Raw genomic sequence first — 22240 nt, 5'->3', positions numbered from 1 at the left:
GCTTTGTTTGTCTTTGTAGTAGTTAGAAATGGCTATTTAGGATTAAAAAGCATTAAATTCCCTTTAGAAACGTCAAAAATCGCTTTTAAAACGTCGAAGCGCTTTAAAAAAATCGAATCGAAGCGGATAAGCGGATAACCGGTAAGCGGACTAAGATTTTCGGCCGCTGAAGCAGATAAGCGAATCGGACTACACGGGCTGGCGGAGCGGATAAGCGGTAAGCGGACTTAAAATTTTCCGAATCGCGCCCACCTTTATATGTATGTATGCCCCCTCAAACATATACCAATCAGAGCTGAGGATCTGGTCACATGACAGGGTGATGTGATTATGTCTGATGTCATTACGGCGGTGCAGCGGCTGACTATCCACACTCCGCCATTTTGATTTATATGCCGTTCATGCCGAACATATCGTCGAACCTGTCATATATCCCAATCACCATGCTCTACCTTGACGTTTTTCATTCAGTGTGAAACACAAACAAGCCGATTGTTAAAACAAGTACAGATACATTCAAAGTACACCGCGCCCATGCCAAATAATTAAATATCCTACAGCGCGGCATGGCGCCCGGCAATACCGCAGTGCAGCTCATAGAGACTGCGTTGGGAGGGAGAGGTGTACAATAATGGATTGATTAATTGCAAAATTAAAATGAATTAAAGATAATCATAAAATATTTTCTTAATCAAGTGGCTAATATCTTAACGAAACAACGAGTGCTTCATCCAAAGATGTATCTTTTAGAAATTTAATTTAAAAAGTCAATCATAAAAAATATAATTAATTTATTAATCGATGAATAATTAATCGATTAAATGATTAATCAATAAATCAAAAATATCCTTTATAGCCACATCACTTGGTCACTGTCATGTCCAAATATTAGCTTCCCAGCTCAAAAGGTGCCTGAGATATTGCCCAGATGAGAAATAAAATAAATAAATAATTAATAATGAAAATAAATGAATAATCATCATAAAAAAATTAAATAGTTAATCAATTCCGGCATCACCATTTCATCAGAATCTGTAACTTAAAAAAAAATATCTTACTATAATTCACCAAATGTCTGTCTGTCCGTTCGAAGGTACCGTAAAAACTGCTGAACCGATCGCAAAGATATTTTGGGTGGATAATCCTGGGATCCCCAGGAGTAAAATAAGCTATTTAGTTTTTCCCAATTTCAGCTTTAGTCTCCAGCATTCTCAGGTTTGGACTCCCACATAACATTCGCGTTTGCATGACGTTCATTGTGACGTCTTCTTACGTCGAGCAACGGTACGTGCCCTATGGGCGGGGCTTCAATTGGGAGGCCCAAATGAAAAGGCTAAATATCGCAAATTGAAGGCTTTTTTTGTTTTAATCGATTGATATAAACATCCGTTAAATCTCGATCGGTGCAACCGTTTGTGCGGCACCCAGGAAAATAACGTCATGCGGGAGCAAGTATCAGCAGTATGTGGCAGTGTGGGAGTCCACGTTTGCACCGATCGCTGCACCGTGTGCCGCACAAACGACTGCACCGATCGCTGCACGGCTGCATCGATCGGATGTGGCATGAAGGAGGATCTGCACTTCGGCATGAAGGAGGATCAGATCTAACAGATCTCTGTCTCCATCGATCTTGCCAAGGCCGTAACACCTATCGGCTCAAAATCCTTTTAACTGTTGATTTGGTACAGTTACACGTATCGGGAATTTGGTACACGTATCGGGAGTACATACGACATAGCGATTGTGAACATGATTATCGATCACGATTCACCATCACGATCATCACGATCAGAGTGTGTCGATCACGATTTGAAACACGATGGAATAATATTTACCGATATGAACAGTGATGTGGCTTTTATTGAAATTCTAAAGATACCGTTTAGATTTTGATGATTTGCGTGTGATATGATTCAAGGGATGTTTATATTAATCGTTTAAAATAAAAAAGCCTTCAATTTCTGATATTTTGCCATCGCCATATGCAGATTCGCCACGGACCCACGATCGATGTTTCTCTACGTGAACGTACCCGTTTGCGAACAGGTACGTTTTTCATGGAAGCCCTTCACGAACTTGCTGTCCATGTCTGACGTGCGACTGAAGGTGCGACAGGAATGTGGAATTTATTGGTTTCATGCTTTAGCATTCACCGTATCTGCATTGCCTGTTTGCTTCTGGCCTCCCACCCGTGCGTAGCACGGGTATTTCTCTAGTAGTCATTAATCGAATAATTAATCGATTAATTGATTAATTGTTTAATCAATAAATCAAAAATATATTTCACAGCCAAATCACTTTGTCATTGGCATGTCCAAATATCATCTTCCTAACTCAAAAGGTACCCGAGATCATGGCCAGAAGAGAAAGGAAATAAATAAGTACTTAATTAATCGCTAATAATTAAATTACTCATCAATTAATTGATTAATCAAAAAACAAAAAATACAGTTTTGACAAAGTACTTGCTCACTATTGTGCCGAAATTTCAGCTTCCAAGCTCAAAGGATGGTTGATATATCGCCCGGACAAAAAAACAAACAAGAAAACAAGAAAGCAAGAAAATAAACAAGTAAAGACAAGTAGAGATACATTCAAAGTACACCGCCCCCATGCCAAATATTTAAATATCCTCCAGTGCGGCATTGCCGCCGTGCCTGTCAAAGAGACTGTATTTGTAGGGAGAGGTGCGCAATAATTGATTGATTAATTTCATAATTAAAATCAAGAAAAGATTATCATAAAATATTTTCTTAATCAATTGGCTAATAGCATAAATAAACCACAAGTGCTTCATCCGAAGATGTATCTTTTAGAAATTTAATTTAATAAAGCATTAATAAAAAATTAAATAATTAATTGATTAATCAATAAATAATTAATCAATGAAATGATTAATCAATAAATCAAAAATATCCTTTATGGCCACTTGGTCACTGTCGTGTGCAAATATTAGCTTCCCAGCTCAAAAGGTGCCCGAGATATTGCCCAGATGAGAAAGAAAATAAATAAATGATTAATAATGAAAATAAATAAATAATAATCATAAAAAAATTAAATAGTTAATCAATTGGCTAATATAATACATAAACCACCACCATTTCATCAGAATCTGTAACTTTGAAAAAAAAGAAAAAAAATTAGTCATTAATCAAATAATTAAATAATTAATCGATTATTTAATTAATTAATTGATTGATTTCTCAATAAATCAAAAATAGCCTTTGCAGCCAAATCACTTTGTCATTGGCATGTCCAAATATCAGCTTCCTAGCTCAAAAGGTGCCAGAGATAATGCCCAGAAGAGAAAGGAAATATATAAGTACTTAATTAATCGCTAATAATTAAATAACTCATCAATTAATTGATTAATCAAAAAACAAAAAATACTTTTTTGACAAAGGATTTGGTCACTATTGTGCCGAAATATCAACTTCATAGCTCAAAGGATGGCTGAGATATCATCCGGACAAACAAGAAAACAAACAACCAAGAAAACAAACAAACAAACAACCAGAGTGAAAACTGAGTACTCCCTTTCAGCGTGCGTCACTGCCGAGCCCCCTTCGGTGCCCGGCAATGCCGTTTTGCAATGCCTGGAGATGACATAGGAAAGGTGCGGTGTACAATGATCATCAAATATCGAAAGCATCGGCGTTATATCTCTTCCAACAATACGGTACGTATAGGCCTTAGGCGTTATGCCTCACCTTCGGATGTTTCGGACAAATTGAGCCCAGGTTTCTTAATGCAGTCGTGTATCGTTTCAGTTGTATCGTTTTCGTAATAATATTATCGTAAATATAACCATAATACTTGAATCCCAATGTCGTGAATGGAAGGTTACTGGATTGAAGTGGTTTATGGTTCATGAATCAATGATGAGCGGTGTTCGGCACTAATATTAATAACCGAGGAAGTAAGGAATTCACCTCGGTTTTTTTTTATACAGTAGTAATATCATTTTCAAAAGAATGACAACATAACGTTAATATTATAGTAAATCTAATCATAACACTAATCTCTTCGCAGTGACTGCAAACTTACTGGAAGTTAAAATATATCATCTTCTACATGTTAAAGTAGTGGCAGTTTTGTGTCCGTTACGTCATTACGTCTATGATGTCATTTACGACGGCTGACTCCACCGACCGACATTGGAATTTACTCGTTCACCCGCTCACTACGGGAGCTGCAGGAATGGTCATTCCTCTTTGGGGTATATAGATTACAGTCGATCTATGGTCGGGTCGTAAGAACATTGGGTGTGTTCATTTAAACCCCCTTTACACAGGGGTGGCGATCGTTGAGAGATCGTTGAGCGATGAAAAAATCTCAATTAGCGCCCAGCGATCGCCAAGATCTCTCAATGATCTCTCAATGATCTTCCAGTGATCTCCAGTGATCTCCACGGTCGCCATGGTCTCCTCAAAGTTTTGACTCGGTCCAAAACAATCTCTCAACGATCGCCAAGGGAAGCAATCTCTCAACGAACGCTCAACGAACGCTCAAGGAGCGCTCAACGATCTCATCGATCTCCCAATGATCTCTCAGCAATCTTTCAATGAACGCCAAATTTTTCCACCCCGAAGGTAGAGATGGCTGAGTGATCAGTGAGGGATCGCTGAGCGTTCAATGAAAGACCAATAGAGTTCATTGAAAGACCGGAGCGGAGATTGCTGAGAGATCATTGGGCGATCAATTTCCGCTTGAGAGATTGTTGAGTGTTCGTTGAGAGATTGGGGAGAGATTGCCGTGGTGATGAGAAGTGCGGCATTGGGGGCTATGAATACGGGTGCTAAACCCCCTATTTTTCATTCTCTCTGTAGACTTGCTGAACTCTGAGTCTGTAGACTTACTAAGTCCAACTTTAGGTCAGACTTGCTGTAGACTAGGTCCAACCCTTTGAAAGAGCACGTCAAACATGGCCGGCTCCATGCGCATGTAGTTGAAGAAGGCTCCCTCATCTTCCAGCCTCAGCTCTTGCATCAGTTGGCTGTAGTCACCAAACCATAGCCTTCTTGTTTGTGTCAAGCAGGGGCGGACCCACCAGGTTCTTGGTCTCCTTCTTCTGCGCCTCTGCCTCCTCCTCCGGACGAGAGCAATGGCCATCTGGTTCTGGAGAAGTGCTTGGTGACCTAGTAGGATGGCACCATGTATCAAAGCTTCGTTGTTCATCTTGGACTCTTGACCTTCTGGAAATTTTTCTTCTTCAACACTTTGTCAGAGACTGATGGAAGAGCACTAGAAACCTCTCATATATATACCCAGAGGCTCCCTGTCGCCCAAGAAACGCTCAGCAACCTCCTTGGTCACCCAAGGAACTCTCAATGATCCCTCAGTGATCTCTCCTGGTCTCTCAGTGATCTCTCTTATCTTGGTCGCACCTGATCTCTCAGCGATCTCCTTATATCTCTCAGTGATCTCTCTTGGTCACACAACGAGCGTTCAGCAAACTCTCAATGGTCGCTGCAGGTGGCTTAGTCTCCATTGATATCTCAAGGATGTATGATCCGATCAGTATGATTTTTTTTTCTCTGCAACTGTTGGTCTGATGTACACGAAATTGTCACCGTAGGAGTGCCTCCTCCAGTATAATATTTTAATGACAATTATGATGTAATTGGGCATGTGGTACAGGCGCCATCATGGAAAAACAGAAATACGTTACGCCTCTATCTCCAAAACCGCTCCGTGGAAAAAAATTGAAACGTGGCTCATGGTAAAGAACTCTGCATGGGGAATAGGTGTTGTTAACGATGACGTAATTGGTGTCGTAATTACGACGTCATAATTTGACAGGGAAAATGCTTAGTCTGATCAGTTTGAAATTTAATGAGTGTGATCTTTGCAACAATTATATTAGAGAATATACATTTATGATGTAATCGCTCACGTGGTCTGGCAGCCATATTGGATAAAATAAATTTAAAAGGTTCAAAAACAGAAGAGTTGGCTCGCACCAATTTGACTGCGCAGGGTAAGTATTCTAAGAATACCATCTAGTTTTTCTGAAATGTTGCACGAGGCGGCGTTTTAAATGTTTTATGCTGTATGCTGGAACATCATTGGGCAAATAAGATGTCGGTTGGGAGCATAGATCATGTAGCGTGAATTGGCAATTTTGTTGTTCTGGCTTGATTAACCTCATCATCTCCACCACCCAAGGTGGATGGAGATTATGTTTTCGCCCATGTCTGTCTGTTTGTGAACAGCATATCTCAAAAAGTTGTGGACGAATTCGGACGAAACTTGGTGGACAGGTTGGGTGTGTGACAAGGACGAATTGATTTGATTTTGGTGAAGATCTGAATACGGATACGAGAATTTTAAGTAATTCTTCACCATTGAGTGATCGGGCTAAAATATTGCAAATATATAGCAGGATATCTCAAAATGTTATGGGACTGATTCTGATGACACTTTGTGGACAAGTTGCATGTGTGACAAGGACGAATCAATTTGATTTTGGTGAAGATCTGAATACGGATACGAGAGTTTTTTTTTTAACTCTAAGTGATTCTTCACCATTGAGAGATGGGGCTAAAAATTATATACAGCATGATACTCGTATTTCAAAAAGTTTTGGATGGATTATGACAGAACTAGGCGGATGAGTTGGTTAGGTGACAATAACAATTTCAAATTTGGTTCAGGTCTGGATCCAGGCGATCCGGCCAATCAGTGGGATACAAAACGAAAACTGTTCAGCCTGGCGAAGGTATGCTCTTGACCAAGTGTCGTTCTAGTTTAGTATGATTTATTGTTACTGTGGCGGGCACAAGGGACAATAATTCCGCGCACCAGTGGGTGGCGCGAGCGTCCAGGCGGGGAACGAAAGCGCATGCCCCGCCTTTCGACTGATCGGCCACGCCCGGAGACAAGGCGTGGCCTCGGGACATATATGCGGGCTCTAAGCTCGAGCCCGCCCACTCGACCAGTGCTGAAGTGCGAGCTCTTAATAAAGACTCTTTGTTTGTACCAACGCGTTGTGGCCTACCTCTCTGGCAATCGAGTCGTGTGTGCACAGCACCACATTACTGTACTTCAAATTTTCATCCTAATTCTTAACATCTATATACATGCAACCTCCCCCGTCCCCTCCACCCAAATGCACAGTGATAGTAAGTAATAACATAGATAAGCTTGAAAGGGAGCTCCTCCTTCTGACTTCCTATTTCTTTATCTTTTTTCTCCTCTTACTCATACAATATTCTGCAGCCGCTGATAACAATAAATTCATTTGGGGAAGTTGTCACAAGAGCATGGAGTAAAACTAAACGAAGTCCCGGACATCATTTCCTCGAGTACCAACTGATGTCAATACCATGATGGAACACCAAAATGTGTGATCCTGGTGTGGACAAAAGCCCTGGCAACGGTAGGTGTGTAGTCAGCTATCTGTGTAGCTTCTGGCCAATGGGTGAAACAGTCAACACAAGTCAGCAAACAGCATTGCCCATTTGATGGTGGCAGTGTAGTGGTTACCTTATTCGCATGTCGCGGTTAACTTATTCGCATGTCGCGGTTAACTTATTCGCATGTGACGGTTACCTTATGTTTGGTCATAATCCACGTGCACGGGCCTGTGGGGCTTTTGGTTGTGTGGAAGTGACGCACGCGCGGTTGTGGAGCCACGCCCTCCGAAGAGGGTTTTGGCTTTATAAAAGCTGTACCACTTCCGTTCGCGTTTAGAGTGCTGGAGATTTCTGTACGAATAAACGAGCTTCGAACCCTACGAAATGGCCTCGTCCTCTCGCCTTCCGTGACTCCTAAACTGGTGACCCTGGCTGCCCCCGAACGGATTCGGGGGCTGCAAACGAACACGGCAAGCGCGCCCTGGCCAGGGAAGCCACCTAAACTGGTGACCCCGGCTTCTCCCGAACGGATGCGGGCGCGGTTTCGAACGCAGTTTCGATCGAACTGCTGGAGTTTCGGAAACGACGAGCGGCCATGTGGTTTGCGCACCGCGCTCGGCTCCTCCTCCATGACCAGAGGGGCGAGCCTGCTCCAGGACCCTCCGAAGGAACGCAGTTACGAGATGTGGGTGGCACTGCTGCTCATCTCTTGCGCGCGCACTGACGTTGGCGGCACGGCTGCTTCGTTACCTTCGTGCGCACTGCTGCTCGCAACTCGCGAAAACTCTACAGCTACAGCTCGCGTGTCGAAAGCTGCAACTCGCGCAACTACTACTCCTACTCTGCATCCTCGGGAGGCCCGCGAGGAACCTCGGAAGTCTCCCCCGAGGCCTTGACCAGCCCCTCGGTTGGCTCAACCCCTTTTCGCGCGCACCGAGGCCGAGCACTGCTCGAGCCTTCTCGGCACTGCCGAGCGCGCCCGCGAGGAACCTCGGCAGCCTCCCCCGAGGCCTTGACCAGCCCCTCGGTTGGCTCAACCCCTTTTCGCGTGCACCGAGGCCGAGCACTGCTCGAGCCTTCTCGGCACTGCCGAGCGCGCCCGCGAGGAACCTCGGCAGCCTCCCCCGAGGCCTTGACCAGCCCCTCGGTTGGCTCAACCCCTTTTCGCGCGCACCGAGGCCGAGCACTGCTCGAGCCTTCTCGGCACTGCCGAGCGCGCCCACGAACTGCAACCTCGGGAGGCCCGCGAGGAACCTCGGCAGCCTCCCCCGAGGCCTTGACCAGCCCCTCGGCCAGCTCAACCCCACGGCAGCGTTTTTTCGCGTGTACCGAGGCCGAGCACTGCTCGAGCCTTCTCGGCACTGCCGAGCGCACCTGCGAACTACGTACATGCCTGTGGGAGTGCATTCTGGGGAGGCGCATGTAGCGGTTACCTTATTCGCATGTCGCGGTTAACTTATTCGCATGTGACGGTTACCTTATGTTTGGTCATGTGTGGGCTGCAGGGGAAGGATTGCGTGTGTGGGGTGCAGGGGAATGTTTGTGTGTGGGGTGCGAGGGAAGCATTGTGTGTGTGGGGTGCGGTGGAAGGTTTGAGGGTGCAGGGTGCAGGGGAATGTTTGTGTGTGGGCTGCAGGGGAAGGATTGCGTGTGTGGGGTGCAGGCACGTGCACGTGCACGGGCCTGTGGGGCTTTTGGTTGTGTGGAAGTGACGCACGCGCGGTTGTGGAGCCACGCCCTCCCTCCGAAGAGGGTTTTGTGTTTATCAAAGCTGTACCACTTTCGTTCGCGTTTAGAGTGCTGGAGATTTCTGTACGAACAAGTGAATCCTCTTGGATTGCGCTGAGGTTCGGGCATGGAATTTCTAGGAGGAAGTATAATTTGTATGCAATGAAAGTACATGTAATATGGGATCGAGTAAGATCGAGTAAGCTTCACCAGTGCGCGTGCGCGAATTTACGTCACGTCGGCAGCGAGAAGGCGTTCCCCAACACGAACCAATCAGGAACTGCCACGCCCACTTATATGATCTCAGAATTCCTGTGACAGGAATTAGCGTTACACTGGCTGGAAGTCATTCGCTAGAGGCGCTTCCTCAGCGCCAATAACCAGTGCGCGTGCGCGAATTTACGTCACGTCGGCAGCGAGAAGGCGTTCCCCAACACGAACCAATCAGGAACTGCCACGCCCACTTATATGATCTCAGAATTCCTGTGACAGGAATTAGCGTTACACTGGCTGGAAGTCAATCGCTAGAGGCGCTTCCTCAGCGCCAATAAACGAGCTTCGAACCCTACGAAATGGCCTCGTCCTCTCGCCTTCCGCGACTCCTAAAGCCTGCCTGTCGAAACGCCCATCTGGTGTTGAGAAAAGAACAAGTGTTGCAACAGTATGACATTGGGTATTACCTCGACGTACAAAGCATTTACTTCTGAAATTTGCAGTCTATTTCGTCCGGTAGAAGCCGAGAAACGTATTTTCAGTCCCCATTTAAAAGCTGCATACAGAGAAACGATCCCAAGCGCTTTGCGCCTCCCTTGGATATTAAGATAAAACAATCATGAAATATAATTATATATAATCCTGCTCGATACCGAGGGAAAGTCGATTATTATTTATATTTAGGGGTCATTAAAAATAAAACACTTTTAAAAACGAAAAACGAGCGGGAAGGAGGGATTGGGGAAAAAACTATAACATTAAACAACAACAACAACAACAACAACAACCGTGACAGTTCGTTCATTATTGGTGATCGCACGTCCTTCATTCTATGCCTGTGTAGTGTGTACGGTTTCATTTGGAGACGATGCCAATCGATTACGATCGCGATGTTTATGCCCAACCAGCAACAAAAACCCCAGTGGTGGACAGAGGGCCCTTCGACCTCACAAAGTTGTTGGTGAAGGCTTTTTACTACGTTGTCGATTTGCCCGTCACGACCTTACACGGTAAGCAAACGAGCCGAGGCCTGGGTTAAAGTTGATCGGGTTTACACGTACAAGGACCAAGGGTTGGGGTAACTTACGCTACGGTCATTGACTCGTTACCACAAAAATAAACGTACAGTACCGGTACCTGGTTGAACATAAGATAAAGGCAGGAAATTGAACCTTGGCCTGTCGTTACCATGTCTCACTCCAACCTTTAGTTTTATATTATTTATTTATATATATATATATGTGTGTGTGTGTGTGTGTGTGTGTGTGTGTGTGTGTGTGTGTGTGTGTGTGTGTGTGTGTGTGTGTGTGTGTGTGTGTGTGTGTGTGCGCGCACACACATTAGCTTGGCTCGGCTCGCCGCGCTCACCTCACCACCAAGTAATTCAAAACACCTCACCACCAAGTAATTCAAAACACCTCACCACCAAGTAATTCAAAACACCTCACCACCAAGTAATTTAAAACGCCTCACCACCAAGTAATTTAAAACACCTCACCACCAAGTAATTTAAAACACCTCACCACCACGTAATTTAAAACGCCTCACCACCAAGTAATTTAAAACACCTCACCACCAAGTAATTTAAAACACCTCACCACCACGTAATTTAAAACACCTCACCACCAAGTAATTTAAAACACCTCACCACCAAGTAATTTAAAACACCTCACCACCAAGTAATTTAAAACACCTCACCACCAAGTAATTTAAAACACCTCACCACCAAGTAATTTAAAACACCTCACCACCATGTAATTTAAAACACCTCACCACCACGTAATTTAAAACACCTCACCACCAAGTAATTCAAAACACCACCACCAAGTAATTTAAAACACCTCACCACCAAGTAATTCAAAACACCTGACCACCAAGTAATTTAAAACACCTCACCACCAAGTAATTTAAAACACCTCACCACCAAGTAATTCAAAACACCTCACCACCAAGTAATTCAAAACACCTCACCACCAAGTAATTCAAAACACCTCACCACCAAGTAATTTAAAACACCTCACCACCAAGTAATTTAAAACACCTCACCACCAAGTAATTCAAAACACCTCACCACCAAGTAATTTAAAACACCTCACCACCAAGTAATTCAAAACACCTCACCACCAAGTAATTTAAAACACCTCACCACCAAGTAATTTAAAACACCTCACCACCAAGTAATTTAAAACACCTCACCACCACGTAATTTAAAACACCTCACCACCACGTAATTTAAAACACCTCACCACCAAGTAATTTAAAACACCTCACCACCAAGTAATTTAAAACACCTCACCACCAAGTAATTCAAAACACCTCACCACCAAGTAATTCAAAACACCTCACCACCAAGTAATTTAAAACACCTCACCACCAAGTAATTTAAAACACCTCACCACCAAGTAATTCAAAACACCTCACCACCAAGTAATTTAAAACACCTCACCACCAAGTAATTCAAAACACCTCACCACCAAGTAATTTAAAACACCTCACCACCAAGTAATTTAAAACACCTCACCACCAAGTAATTTAAAACACCTCACCACCACGTAATTTAAAACACCTCACCACCACGTAATTTAAAACACCTCACCACCAAGTAATTTAAAACACCTCACCACCAAGTAATTTAAAACACCTCACCACCAAGTAATTTAAAACACCTCACCACCATGTAATTTAAAACACCTCACCACCACGTAATTTAAAACACCTCACCACCACGTAATTTAAAACACCTCACCACCACGTAATTTAAAACACCTCACCACCACGTAATTTAAAATACCTCACCTCCACGTAATTTAAAACACCTCACCACCAAGTAATTTAAAATAACTCACCTCCACCAAATTCAAAACACCTCACCACCAGGTAATTCAAAACACCTCACCACCAAGTAATTCAAAACACCTCATCACCAACTAATTCAAAACACCTCATCACCAACTAATTCAAAACACCTCACCACCACATAATTAAAAACACCTCACCACCACATAATTATAAATACCTCACCACCACGTCATTTAAAAACACCTCAACACCACATAATTCAAAATACTTCACCACCACGTGATTCAAAACCACCACCAGGTTATTAAAAACACTTCACAACCATGGAAACAAAAGTTTGAGGGAGTCATTAAGTGACAACACAGACACTGCCCAGATATGTAGATATATAGATAAATGACTGTACCCGAGTTGTAATTCAAACAATTATTTTGCACAAATGTATTTGTAATATACGTGATATTACCTTTTATAAACAATTGAAGTTGAAAACTGAAGTTGAAAAAAAAAAATTCCCCAAAAAATTCCAAAAAAAACAAAAACAATTAGAACATTTTTCAGAAAAAAATACCCTTAGGACATACCGACGGGAGAGATAGGTGTATACCAGAAGTTTGGTACGATTTCACAAAAGTTTGAGGGAGTAGTTCAGTGACAAAACAACACGACACAACACATCACAGACACTGCACAGATATATATATATAGTGTGTGTGTATGTATATTGTATATATATATAGTGTGTGTGTATGTATATATATATATATATATAGTGTGTGTGTATGTATATATATATATAGTGTGTGTGTATGTATATATATATAGTGTGTGTGTGTATGTATATATATATATAGTGTGTGTGTGTATGTATATATATATATAGTGTGTGTGTGTATGTATATATATATAGTGTGTGTGTGTGTATGTATATATATATAGTGTGTGTGTGTATGTATGTATATATATATATATATATATAGTGTGTGTGTGTATGTATATATATAGTGTGTGTGTATGTATATATATATAGTGTGTGTGTATGTATATATATATAGTGTGTGTGTGTATGTATATATATATATAGTGTGTGTGTGTATGTATATATATATATAGTGTGTGTGTGTATGTATATATATATATATAGTGTGTGTATGTATATATATATATAGTGTGTGTGTGTATGTATATATATATATAGTGTGTGTGTGTATGTATATATATATATAGTGTGTGTGTGTATGTATATATATATATATAGTGTGTGTGTGTATGTATATATATATATAGTGTGTGTGTGTATGTATATATATATATAGTGTGTGTGTGTATGTATATATATATATAGTGTGTGTGTGTGTGTGTATATATATATATATATATATATAGTGTGTGTGTGTATGTATATATATATATATAGTGTGTGTGTGTATGTATATATATATAGTGTGTGTGTGTGTATGTATATATATATATATAGTGTGTGTGTGTGTATGTATATATATTGTTGCGGATATGAGGACTGTATTTTTTTGATTGTGTGTATTATTATTGCTTGAGTCTGGCCCCTCCTGCCTCCAGTGTTGTGTAAAGGTCAAAGGGCGTTCCGGTAGTTAATTCCATAAAGCATCCATTGAAGGACACTATAAAACCCTTGTTCAGTCGCTTATATCTTTATTATGTGTTTTAGGGTAAGGCCTTGTCTTCCATTAAAATGACACTCCATTGCACCAAGTGAAATAGATAGATTCCCTTCATTCCCATTCCCAAAAACCTCCATTTCCCCTTTCGTCATGGCCAAGCCTCAATTTGCCAATTACATCCCCGCCAAAGCCGCCATTGAACATGTGCTTGGGTCGGGGAAGAAAGGCATGCCCGCCCGTCGTCATCAAGGGCGGAGCCAGAGGGTCGTGCGACCAACCATGGCCGAGGTGAGCACACCGATGGGCGTGTCCTGAAGGCCGGCGGCTTAATCGCCGGAGGCGTTATAAAAGCGCGGGCGCAAGAGTGATAAGGAGGGAGTCGTCAGAGCAGAGCTGCGTAGAGAGGTCCATGACAAGAGAGGTCCATGAAAAAGAGAGGTCCATGAAAAAGAGAGGTCCATGAAAAAGAGAGGTCCATGAAAAAGAGAGGTCCATGACAAGAGTGGCGGTTGCATCTACAGCAGCTTGAGCCACCGAAACTGCATCCCCAGCAGCTTGAGCCACCGAAACTGCAGCCACAGCAGCGTGGGGCCTGGACGGCAGTTTGGAGCAGGGCCGCGAAGGAACGGCGGCTGCCCAACGCGCCGATCGTGCTGCAGGACCCGTTGGACCTCCCTCTCCAGCCATCCACCTGCCATTCCTATCATCATTCCCCGTGTAAGTGTGTTCGTAGTCTGTCTTTTGTCTTGTCCCTGGGAATAAGTTAAGCCTGTTAGATAAGCTAGTATTTTCACTGTGTCTCTAAAAGCTTCTGTATATTATTTTATTATCTTTCCTTCTCCTTGGTTTCTTTGAGCCTGTAAATAGTAATAAATAGTAATCGTATTTCAAACCTTTTTTTGCCTTCGTCTTCCTCTTCTTCACATCCGTGTCGTCTTTGTCTTTTCCCTCATTGAATAGCTGTGGCGCGATCTGGCCAACGTTTGGGGATCGGGTTAGTCGGGGAAAAACTGTTCGGCCGCGGTGCCTCCGCTCGGTAAACAACATCTTATCCGCGGACCGTAACAATATATAGTGTGTGTATGTATGTATATATATATAGTGTGTGTGTGTGTGTATGTATGTATATATATATATATATATATATATAGTGTGTGTGTGTATGTATATATATATAGTGTGTGTGTGTATGTATATATATATAGTGTGTGTGTGTATGTATATATATATATAGTGTGTGTGTGTATGTATATATATATATAGTGTGTGTGTGTATGTATATATATATAGTGTGTGTGTGTGTGTATGTATATATATAGTGTGTATGTATATATATAGTGTGTGTGTGTATGTATATATATATAGTGTGTGTATGTATATATATATATAGTGTGTGTATGTATATATATATATAGTGTGTGTGTGTATGTATATATATATATAGTGTGTGTGTGTATGTATATATATATAGTGTGTGTGTGTATGTATATATTGTTGCGAATATGGAATTTGGCCTCCATATCCGCTTGTAAATATTCCCCTATTTCCCCAATACTCCCCAACTATCCCCAATCCCCCATTCCCTAGTCCCATTGTCTGTAAACAACAATCAGTAGAGCCGACCTTCCCCTTTTTCCCCCATTAAATGTCGTGCCCAGGTCCACCGCACCACACGTAGACAACTTTCGGACATCTTGCTAGTTATTCTTAGTCTATGTCAGTTAAGGACTCGTTTCCATTAATTAATTATGACTCTTCGTTGCACCAGAATGTGATTATATGGCACCAGTAGTGAGTTTAGGACCTTTCCCATACCTCCTCCCATCTTCTTCCCCAAACAACAACAACAACCACAGAGGGGCACGGCGCTGCGCGGGGGGGAGTGTGCGTCCTGACACCGGCTCGGTTAGCCGCCATTGACAATGCGCTCCAGACCATGCGCTCCACGGGGTTACCACAAAGGGGCTGGCTGTCAGCTCCTCGTCAAGGGCGGAGCCTGGTAAACCCCCCGCACGCACCCAATGAGAAGCAACGTGCCGATTCCACGAGGCGGAGCTAACGAGCCGAGGGCGTGTCACTCCCCGCCGGATATACGCGGCCACGTAGCGGACGTGACGTCAGATGCGCCCCCAGCTTGAGCAGACAAGACGCCATCCGAGCGCTGCGACCTCCCCGCATCTCTGGACCGGACCGAGTCGATTCTGACCTTTGAGCCCAGGTGCACCTGGAGCCATCGATCCTGCCTTTCCTAGCCATCAAACCCCGTGTGAGTCAGCCTTTTGTCCCGTTTATCTGTCGTCTGTTGGGAATAATATAAGAGTGTGTCTAAGTGCTTATCTTACTATGCTGTCCCTCTGGTAGTTGTAATCTAACCTTCCGTAACAATATAACCTCCTCCGGAGGTCTTGAGAACTGAACCCTGGTGTCGTGTCATTTGAATCCCAGCTGCGTGTCTTTTCCTTCATTGACCTAGCGTAGCGCGATTAGTCAACGTTCGGGTATAATCGGGTAACTTGTGCAGACGTGGTCATACCAAAACCGCTCGGTAAATAACATCTAAGCCACGTCTGTAACAATTGGTGTCGAGGAGTGGAATTCGAACCCGGGACTAAATTTATTAGGCCCAAATTTGTAACGAGTAGAATCGATTCGGAGCGCGTTTCCCGCGCGAAATTATAACGGCCGAAATTTGTTTTGTTGTATAAAAACCCGAATTTTGAAAGTCGCGCTATGGCAGACCAAGACAGCTGGGGTCCGGTAGGGGAGAGTGAGGCAGGGTCGGTCCAGGACCAAATTGAGGGACATGAGGGACAGGAGGAGAGCGAAGCAGCGAGGGTAGCAGACGCACAAAATAGCGTCGTTGTGCCCGACATTGCGGGAGCGCAAAATGGCGCCTCGCTGATCACCGCGCCCGCGACCGTGGCAGCGCCCCCGGTGGATTGGAACTTGTTTTTCATACAAATGAAGGCCCTTATGGCCCAGAATAGCGAGAAATTGAGGGAGGACATGGGGTCCAATAGCGAGAAATTGAGGGAGGACATGGGGTCCAATAGCGAGAAATTGAGGGAGGACATGGGGTCCAATAGCGAGAAATTGAGGGAGGACATGGGGTCCAATAGCGAGAAATTGAGGGAGGACATGGGGGCCAATAGCCAACGGTTAGAACAAAGGATGGGGGCCCAGATCGGAGGGTTAGGGAGTAGAATAGAGGGATTAGACAATAATTTTAAGGGTTTAGACAAGAAATTTGGGAAGTTAGACAATAATTTTGAGGAGTTAGACAAGAAATTTGGGAAATTAGACGATAGATTAGGGGAAATACAGGAGGGGTTAATGGGGGTAGAAAACAGAATGGCCGCTCAAGAGAATCAAATGGAAGGGATGCAAAAAGGGTTAGAGGGGTTAGAAAACACCATGGAAGGCAAATTGAGGGACATGAGGGACCAAGCGGAAAGGGAAGTTAAACAAATGGAGCAGCAGATAGAGGGGGTCAGAATGGGGGTAGAAACCAAACTGGATGCTCACAGGGAGGAGATGGAGCAGATGAGGGTGGCATCTGGGCAGGAGATGCAAGTGATGGGAGAGGAGATCAGAAGAGGAGTGAGTGAGGAGGTCGGAGGAGTGCGCGAGGAGGTGAGGCACTGTAAGGAGCACATGGAGAAGGAGGTGAGAAAGGGGACTGTAAAATTGCAAGGTGGTATAGAGGAGTTGACGCTGGGAGTAGAACAACTGACAGTGGGACAAAAGGAGTTGGGGGACCAGGTAAAGAAGAACACAGCGGTAATAGGAGGTTTAAAAGCGACACAAAATGACCTAAAAAATGACTTGGTAGCGACGAAGAGGGAATGTCAGATGGTACGTGAGGGACTGACAGCGAGGTTGGACGAGGTGGTAGAGGTAATGGAGACGAAGGACCGGCAGGTGAAGACGCACATGGAAACGGTCAAGGTAGCCTTAGAGGATGAGCTTGAGGAGACGTACCGGGGAATAAAAGAGGTGAAGCACAAATTAGAAGAAGTGGAAGAAGGGATGAGTGAAATTAAGAAGCGACGGAGAGGGGATAAGAAAGAGATAAAAGAGGAGATAAAAGAATTGGTCCAAAGTCTGTGTTTGGATCGTGATGATGTGCTCATTAACCGGATGAGGGATTCGCAGGTGATGGAGGAGAAGCGAAGAGGAAGAAGACCCGGTGTAAGTGGTGACCAATATGGTCGTGCGTATGATGCGCCAGGGGATTTAATAAGCTTGGGGGTCGAGATAGACCCGGGTGTTCGTGAGAGGCCGTTGGTGAAGTGTGCGACAGGTCTGGCGTGCGAAAAAGGAGGTGTGCGAGAAAGTCCGACTCTGGGGTGTGTGAGGAAAAAGTGCGTGCCAAGGAGTGAGGGTGCTGGCGAGAGTGAGTCGGTCGTAGCGCGTGTGCGAGGGAGCACATGGAAGCGCGGTGTGGTAAGTGTTACAGAGGGTGTAACGGGAGAGTGTGCGCGAGAAAGGTGTGTAACGGACAGGTGCCTGAGGAAAGAGTGCGCTGTCAAAGGCAAGGAAGAATGCACACCTGTGGGGAGTGTTACAGAGGGTGTAACGCAAGAGTGTGCGCGAGAAAGGTGTGTGACGGACAGGTGCATGAGGAAAGAGTGCGCTGTCAGAAGTAAGGAAGAGTGTCCACCTGTGGTGAGTGTTACAGAGGGTGTAACGGGAGAGTGTGCGCGAGAAAGGTGTGTGACGGACAGGTGCATGAGGAAAGAGTGCGCTGTCAAGAGTAAGGGTGAGTGCGCTGTCAGGAATGGAGGTGAAAGTAGTGAGAGTGACATGGAGCGTGAGTTAGTTGTGACAGGTGAGCGAGGATGTACACCTGGGATGGAAGGATGCACACCTGGAATGGTAGAGCGTGAGTGGGAATGCACGCTGGAGTTGGTGGTGAGGCACGTGGTTGGGTGTGCGAATGAGAGCACACCTGTGATTGTCACAGAGGAGGTGACCGAGGAGGGGGCGCGAAGAGGTGTATTGGTGAGGTGTGCGAGCAACGAATGTGTGCCACAGTGTTCGGTGGTCAGGTGTGTGACCAAGGCTGTGAGTGGAATGGGTGTACCTGGGTGTGTAAGGAAAGGTACGAGGAGCATGGGCACGGCTGGATGTGTGAGCAAGGAACGGGCTGCGGGGTGTAAGCGTCCAGGTGAAGCATCGACGTTAGACGGGGTAGAGTTTAGAACGACTTATAGCCGAATCGGGCCCTCGGTGCGTGCTGGGCCTCGCTTTGAACGGCCGCGTCCGTGCTCCACTAGGCGGAGCGGGCGGCCCGATAGAAAGAGTCGTCATGGCGACCACTTTTTGTTGAGGCATTCCGGCAGGTCGAGATCGGGACATTGGATGGCTCCGTGCCGAGATGGTGCGTGGGATCTCGGCCCGGGTAAGCCCCCGTCCCTGCACCGAGTGCCGGACGTGTCCAGCCGCTGGCACAGAACAACCCGCATTCATGGCTTGGCTTTACGAAGCCGGGCTTTGGACAGGGATTGGCGCACCGAGAGGTATTAGTGAGTAGACTGGGTGATGAGGTTAGTGTTTTGGACCCAAAATTAGAGAAGAACAAAATTTGATGATTGGCAAGGGATTGGCAGTAGTGATTGGCAGATGATGGGCAGTGATTGGCCAAATTTTTGATTTGTTGAAATTTGATGTGCAAAATTGGTAGTGAGCGATGGGCCCGATGGGTAAGGGGGGCATCCCTGCCACCCTTCCCATAGTAGGGGGCAAAGGAGCAATTGTTTATGGGGTGTATGGCAGTGAAAACTAGCCCGGGTGGGTTAGGTTATATTGTAGGGATCTAGAAGAGATTGACATTAGGTGACGTTAAGGTTAGTTAGTGACTGATACCTGTAGTGGGGACGCAGGTAGATTAGTATGGATGATAATGACGAGGGAGCGCAATAGTTTAAAGGGACGACTGGGAAGCGCAAGTTTCAGAGGGGAGTAGTTAGCTGAGATGATGCCGTGTGTGTGAAGATTGAACAGGTGAGAATTGAACAGGTGTGATTGCACAGGTGTGCAACTGGACAGGTGTGTGGAGCAGTGGATGAGTAGTGAGTGTTGTGGATCAGCGCAAATGCGCTTGGGGAGAGAAGGGTGCAGGTGGCACCAGGTGTGAGAGCACAGGTGTGCAAGTACAGGTGTGTGGAGAGAGTTGGAGTAAGTGGTACGGAGTGGTGTGCATGGTGCGAAGGTGTGGATGGGGGAAGAGTGGACCCTTTTCACGAGTACCCGGGGCGGGTAGTGTAAGTGTTAGGTAGAGGATACAGGTAAATTGTGGTTGGATATTGGCATTTGTGGTGCGGTGGCAGAATGGTGTTGTGGATGGGTGCATTAGTGTTGTGGAAATGGCTGGGCGTGTAGCCTGTTAGTGTGTGTAGTTGGTTGGGCACTCCACCACTGTGAGGATGTCGGCCAGGTGAGGCCGCAGGTGGGCTCTGGGAGCCGGTAGTTGTGAGTGGGTGCCTGAGGATCCCGGGTGTGGATCGGGCAGCCCAGTGCCAGAGAGGGCACCGAGTGGGGAGAGTGCCAGAGGGCCTTCCCCAGGTAGTTAGGTTAGGGTAAGGAGCAGGTAAGCTCGGAGGCAACTGCAGTGGTGGAGGTGTGCAGGTGGGTAGGCCCACTGGGAGAGGTACACGCCACAGCCCAGAAATTGTGCGAGGGCACCGGGAGATGAATCGGGGGAGTGAGACCCCAAATTGAAAAGCACCACAGTTGGCCAATGGGAATTGGTTTTTAGAACCCATAGTGTAAGAGGGCCAATGGTTTGGCCGGAGAAAGACCCCGGGTAGTGTAGAGTTGTTAAAGTCATTTAGGAAATAGTTAGGATTGATGAACCTGTCGCACCATACGCAGCCACTTACCTGTGGTGATGATGATGACTCCACACCTGTGTTTTCTTTGTTTTGTTGCAGGAAATGAAATTGCTGTTGGATTTGTGAGACGCATCACGACGTGGATGAGACATTGGGGTGATTCCATCTCTCCCTCCCTAGGAGGGACTGATGATGAATTGGTAATGGCAAATTTTGATGTTGAGTTGAAAATGGCAAATTTTGATGAGAGTTGAAAATGGCAAATTTGATTGGTTAGGAGGGAGAGAAGACGAATTTGGTTTATGGGAGGAACGGGGAAGACAGTAGGGATGTTTGTTGATTTGTAAAGTAGATGTTTATGGGTAGTGTCGTGTTTTGTGGATACAGTAAGGGGTAAGGGAGGGGCCATGTAGGTTACCTGGTGGGGGGGGGGGGGGCGCGTACGGTAGGAACGTACCTGTCTCACCTGGTTCCCATGTGCCCCCAGTGTGCATTACCTTGCATTGCGTGCACTTTTGCGCCCTTACCACCTTACTCACTTGTCTGCTTCTTTTGTCTCCCACCTCCGAGGATCTGGCTTTGGGGTAGAGAGAGAGGAGAGAGAGGTGCTGGCTTCGCAGTTGTGGGCCTGCACTTTCGCTGTTTGCTGCTTGGATCGATACACCATATGGACCGCAATGTTTGTGGCCACCCACAATGGACCGCAGCTCTTTTGCGGCCAAGCACCACCCGTGGAAGGACCTATGGGTCAACGTGGCACCTATGCCAAACAGGTGAACCACTTTTAGTTGACACCACTGAAGGCCACAATATAGAAATGGACGCGGTTGGCGCCTTTCTTTATTTTTTTGAAAGAGGCAAGAAGGCCAAGTGCACCACACGAAGGCAAGACCAGCGGCAGAACATCGGCCGGCTGCGACACCACCGGTGATTTATAGACACTTTATTGGTGCACCGGATGGTGCTCACTGTGTGATGGGGTGGTGCTTGATGCTTGGAAGGGGTGCTCTGCACTTTATTAAAGGCCGTAGGCCACAGAGCACTCGTGGGTTGGTGTATCGATGCTAGCATGCGTGCTCTCTCTATGCATAACATCTGCATGTGTTCCTCCAAAAACAGGTCCTGGATCGTAGTGTAAATATCAGCGTAGTCTTGTGTAAATAATGCTCCCTACCGGCTGTATGTTTAGTTTGAGGATTCTTTCCGGATTCGGTTATCCTGTGGGTGTGTTTCTGTGAGGAGAAGGGTGCAACGTCGCAGGGGGACATATTTACTCATTTGTGAATATCTGTAAAACTGTCGCACTCAGGGTAGAGTTAATAGTAGAGGGAACTACATTGCGTGCCACACTAAAGTAGGTAAAAATTTATCGGGTCGGGACGCCCCGAGGGTAGAGAAGGGTGCAATGTTGCGAATATGGAATTTGGCCTCCATATCCGCTTGTAAATATTCCCCTATTTCCCCAATACTCCCCAACTATCCCCAATCCCCCATTCCCTAGTCCCATTGTCTGTAAACAACAATCAGTAGAGCCGACCTTCCCCTTTTTCCCCCATTAAATGTCGTGCCCAGGTCCACCGCACCACACGTAGACAACTTTCGGACATCTTGCTAGTTATTCTTAGTCTATGTCAGTTAAGGACTCGTTTCCATTAATTATGACTTC

At 45.3% G+C, this 22240-nt stretch overlaps 1 protein-coding gene across 1 annotated transcript in view; it reads left to right on the top strand.

Moving 5' to 3' along the window:
- The first annotated feature begins 10066 nt into the window (after positions 1-10066).
- The window catches only part of NDUFB10 (NADH:ubiquinone oxidoreductase subunit B10), a 28316-nt gene continuing 16142 nt past the window's right edge, over positions 10067-22240 (top strand). Inside the window, exon 1 of the mRNA XM_068098150.2 lies at positions 10067-10309. Coding sequence (XP_067954251.2) covers positions 10168-10309 — 142 coding nt within the window. The 5' untranslated portion in view covers positions 10067-10167. The remainder of the gene's footprint in view (positions 10310-22240) is intronic.

This window comes from Myxine glutinosa, chromosome 5 (assembly GCF_964187855.1).
Source record: "Myxine glutinosa chromosome 5, kmMyxGlut1.1, whole genome shotgun sequence".
Taxonomy (NCBI): Eukaryota; Metazoa; Chordata; class Myxini; order Myxiniformes; family Myxinidae; genus Myxine; species Myxine glutinosa.
This window is presented reverse-complemented; position numbering and strand designations above follow the sequence as displayed.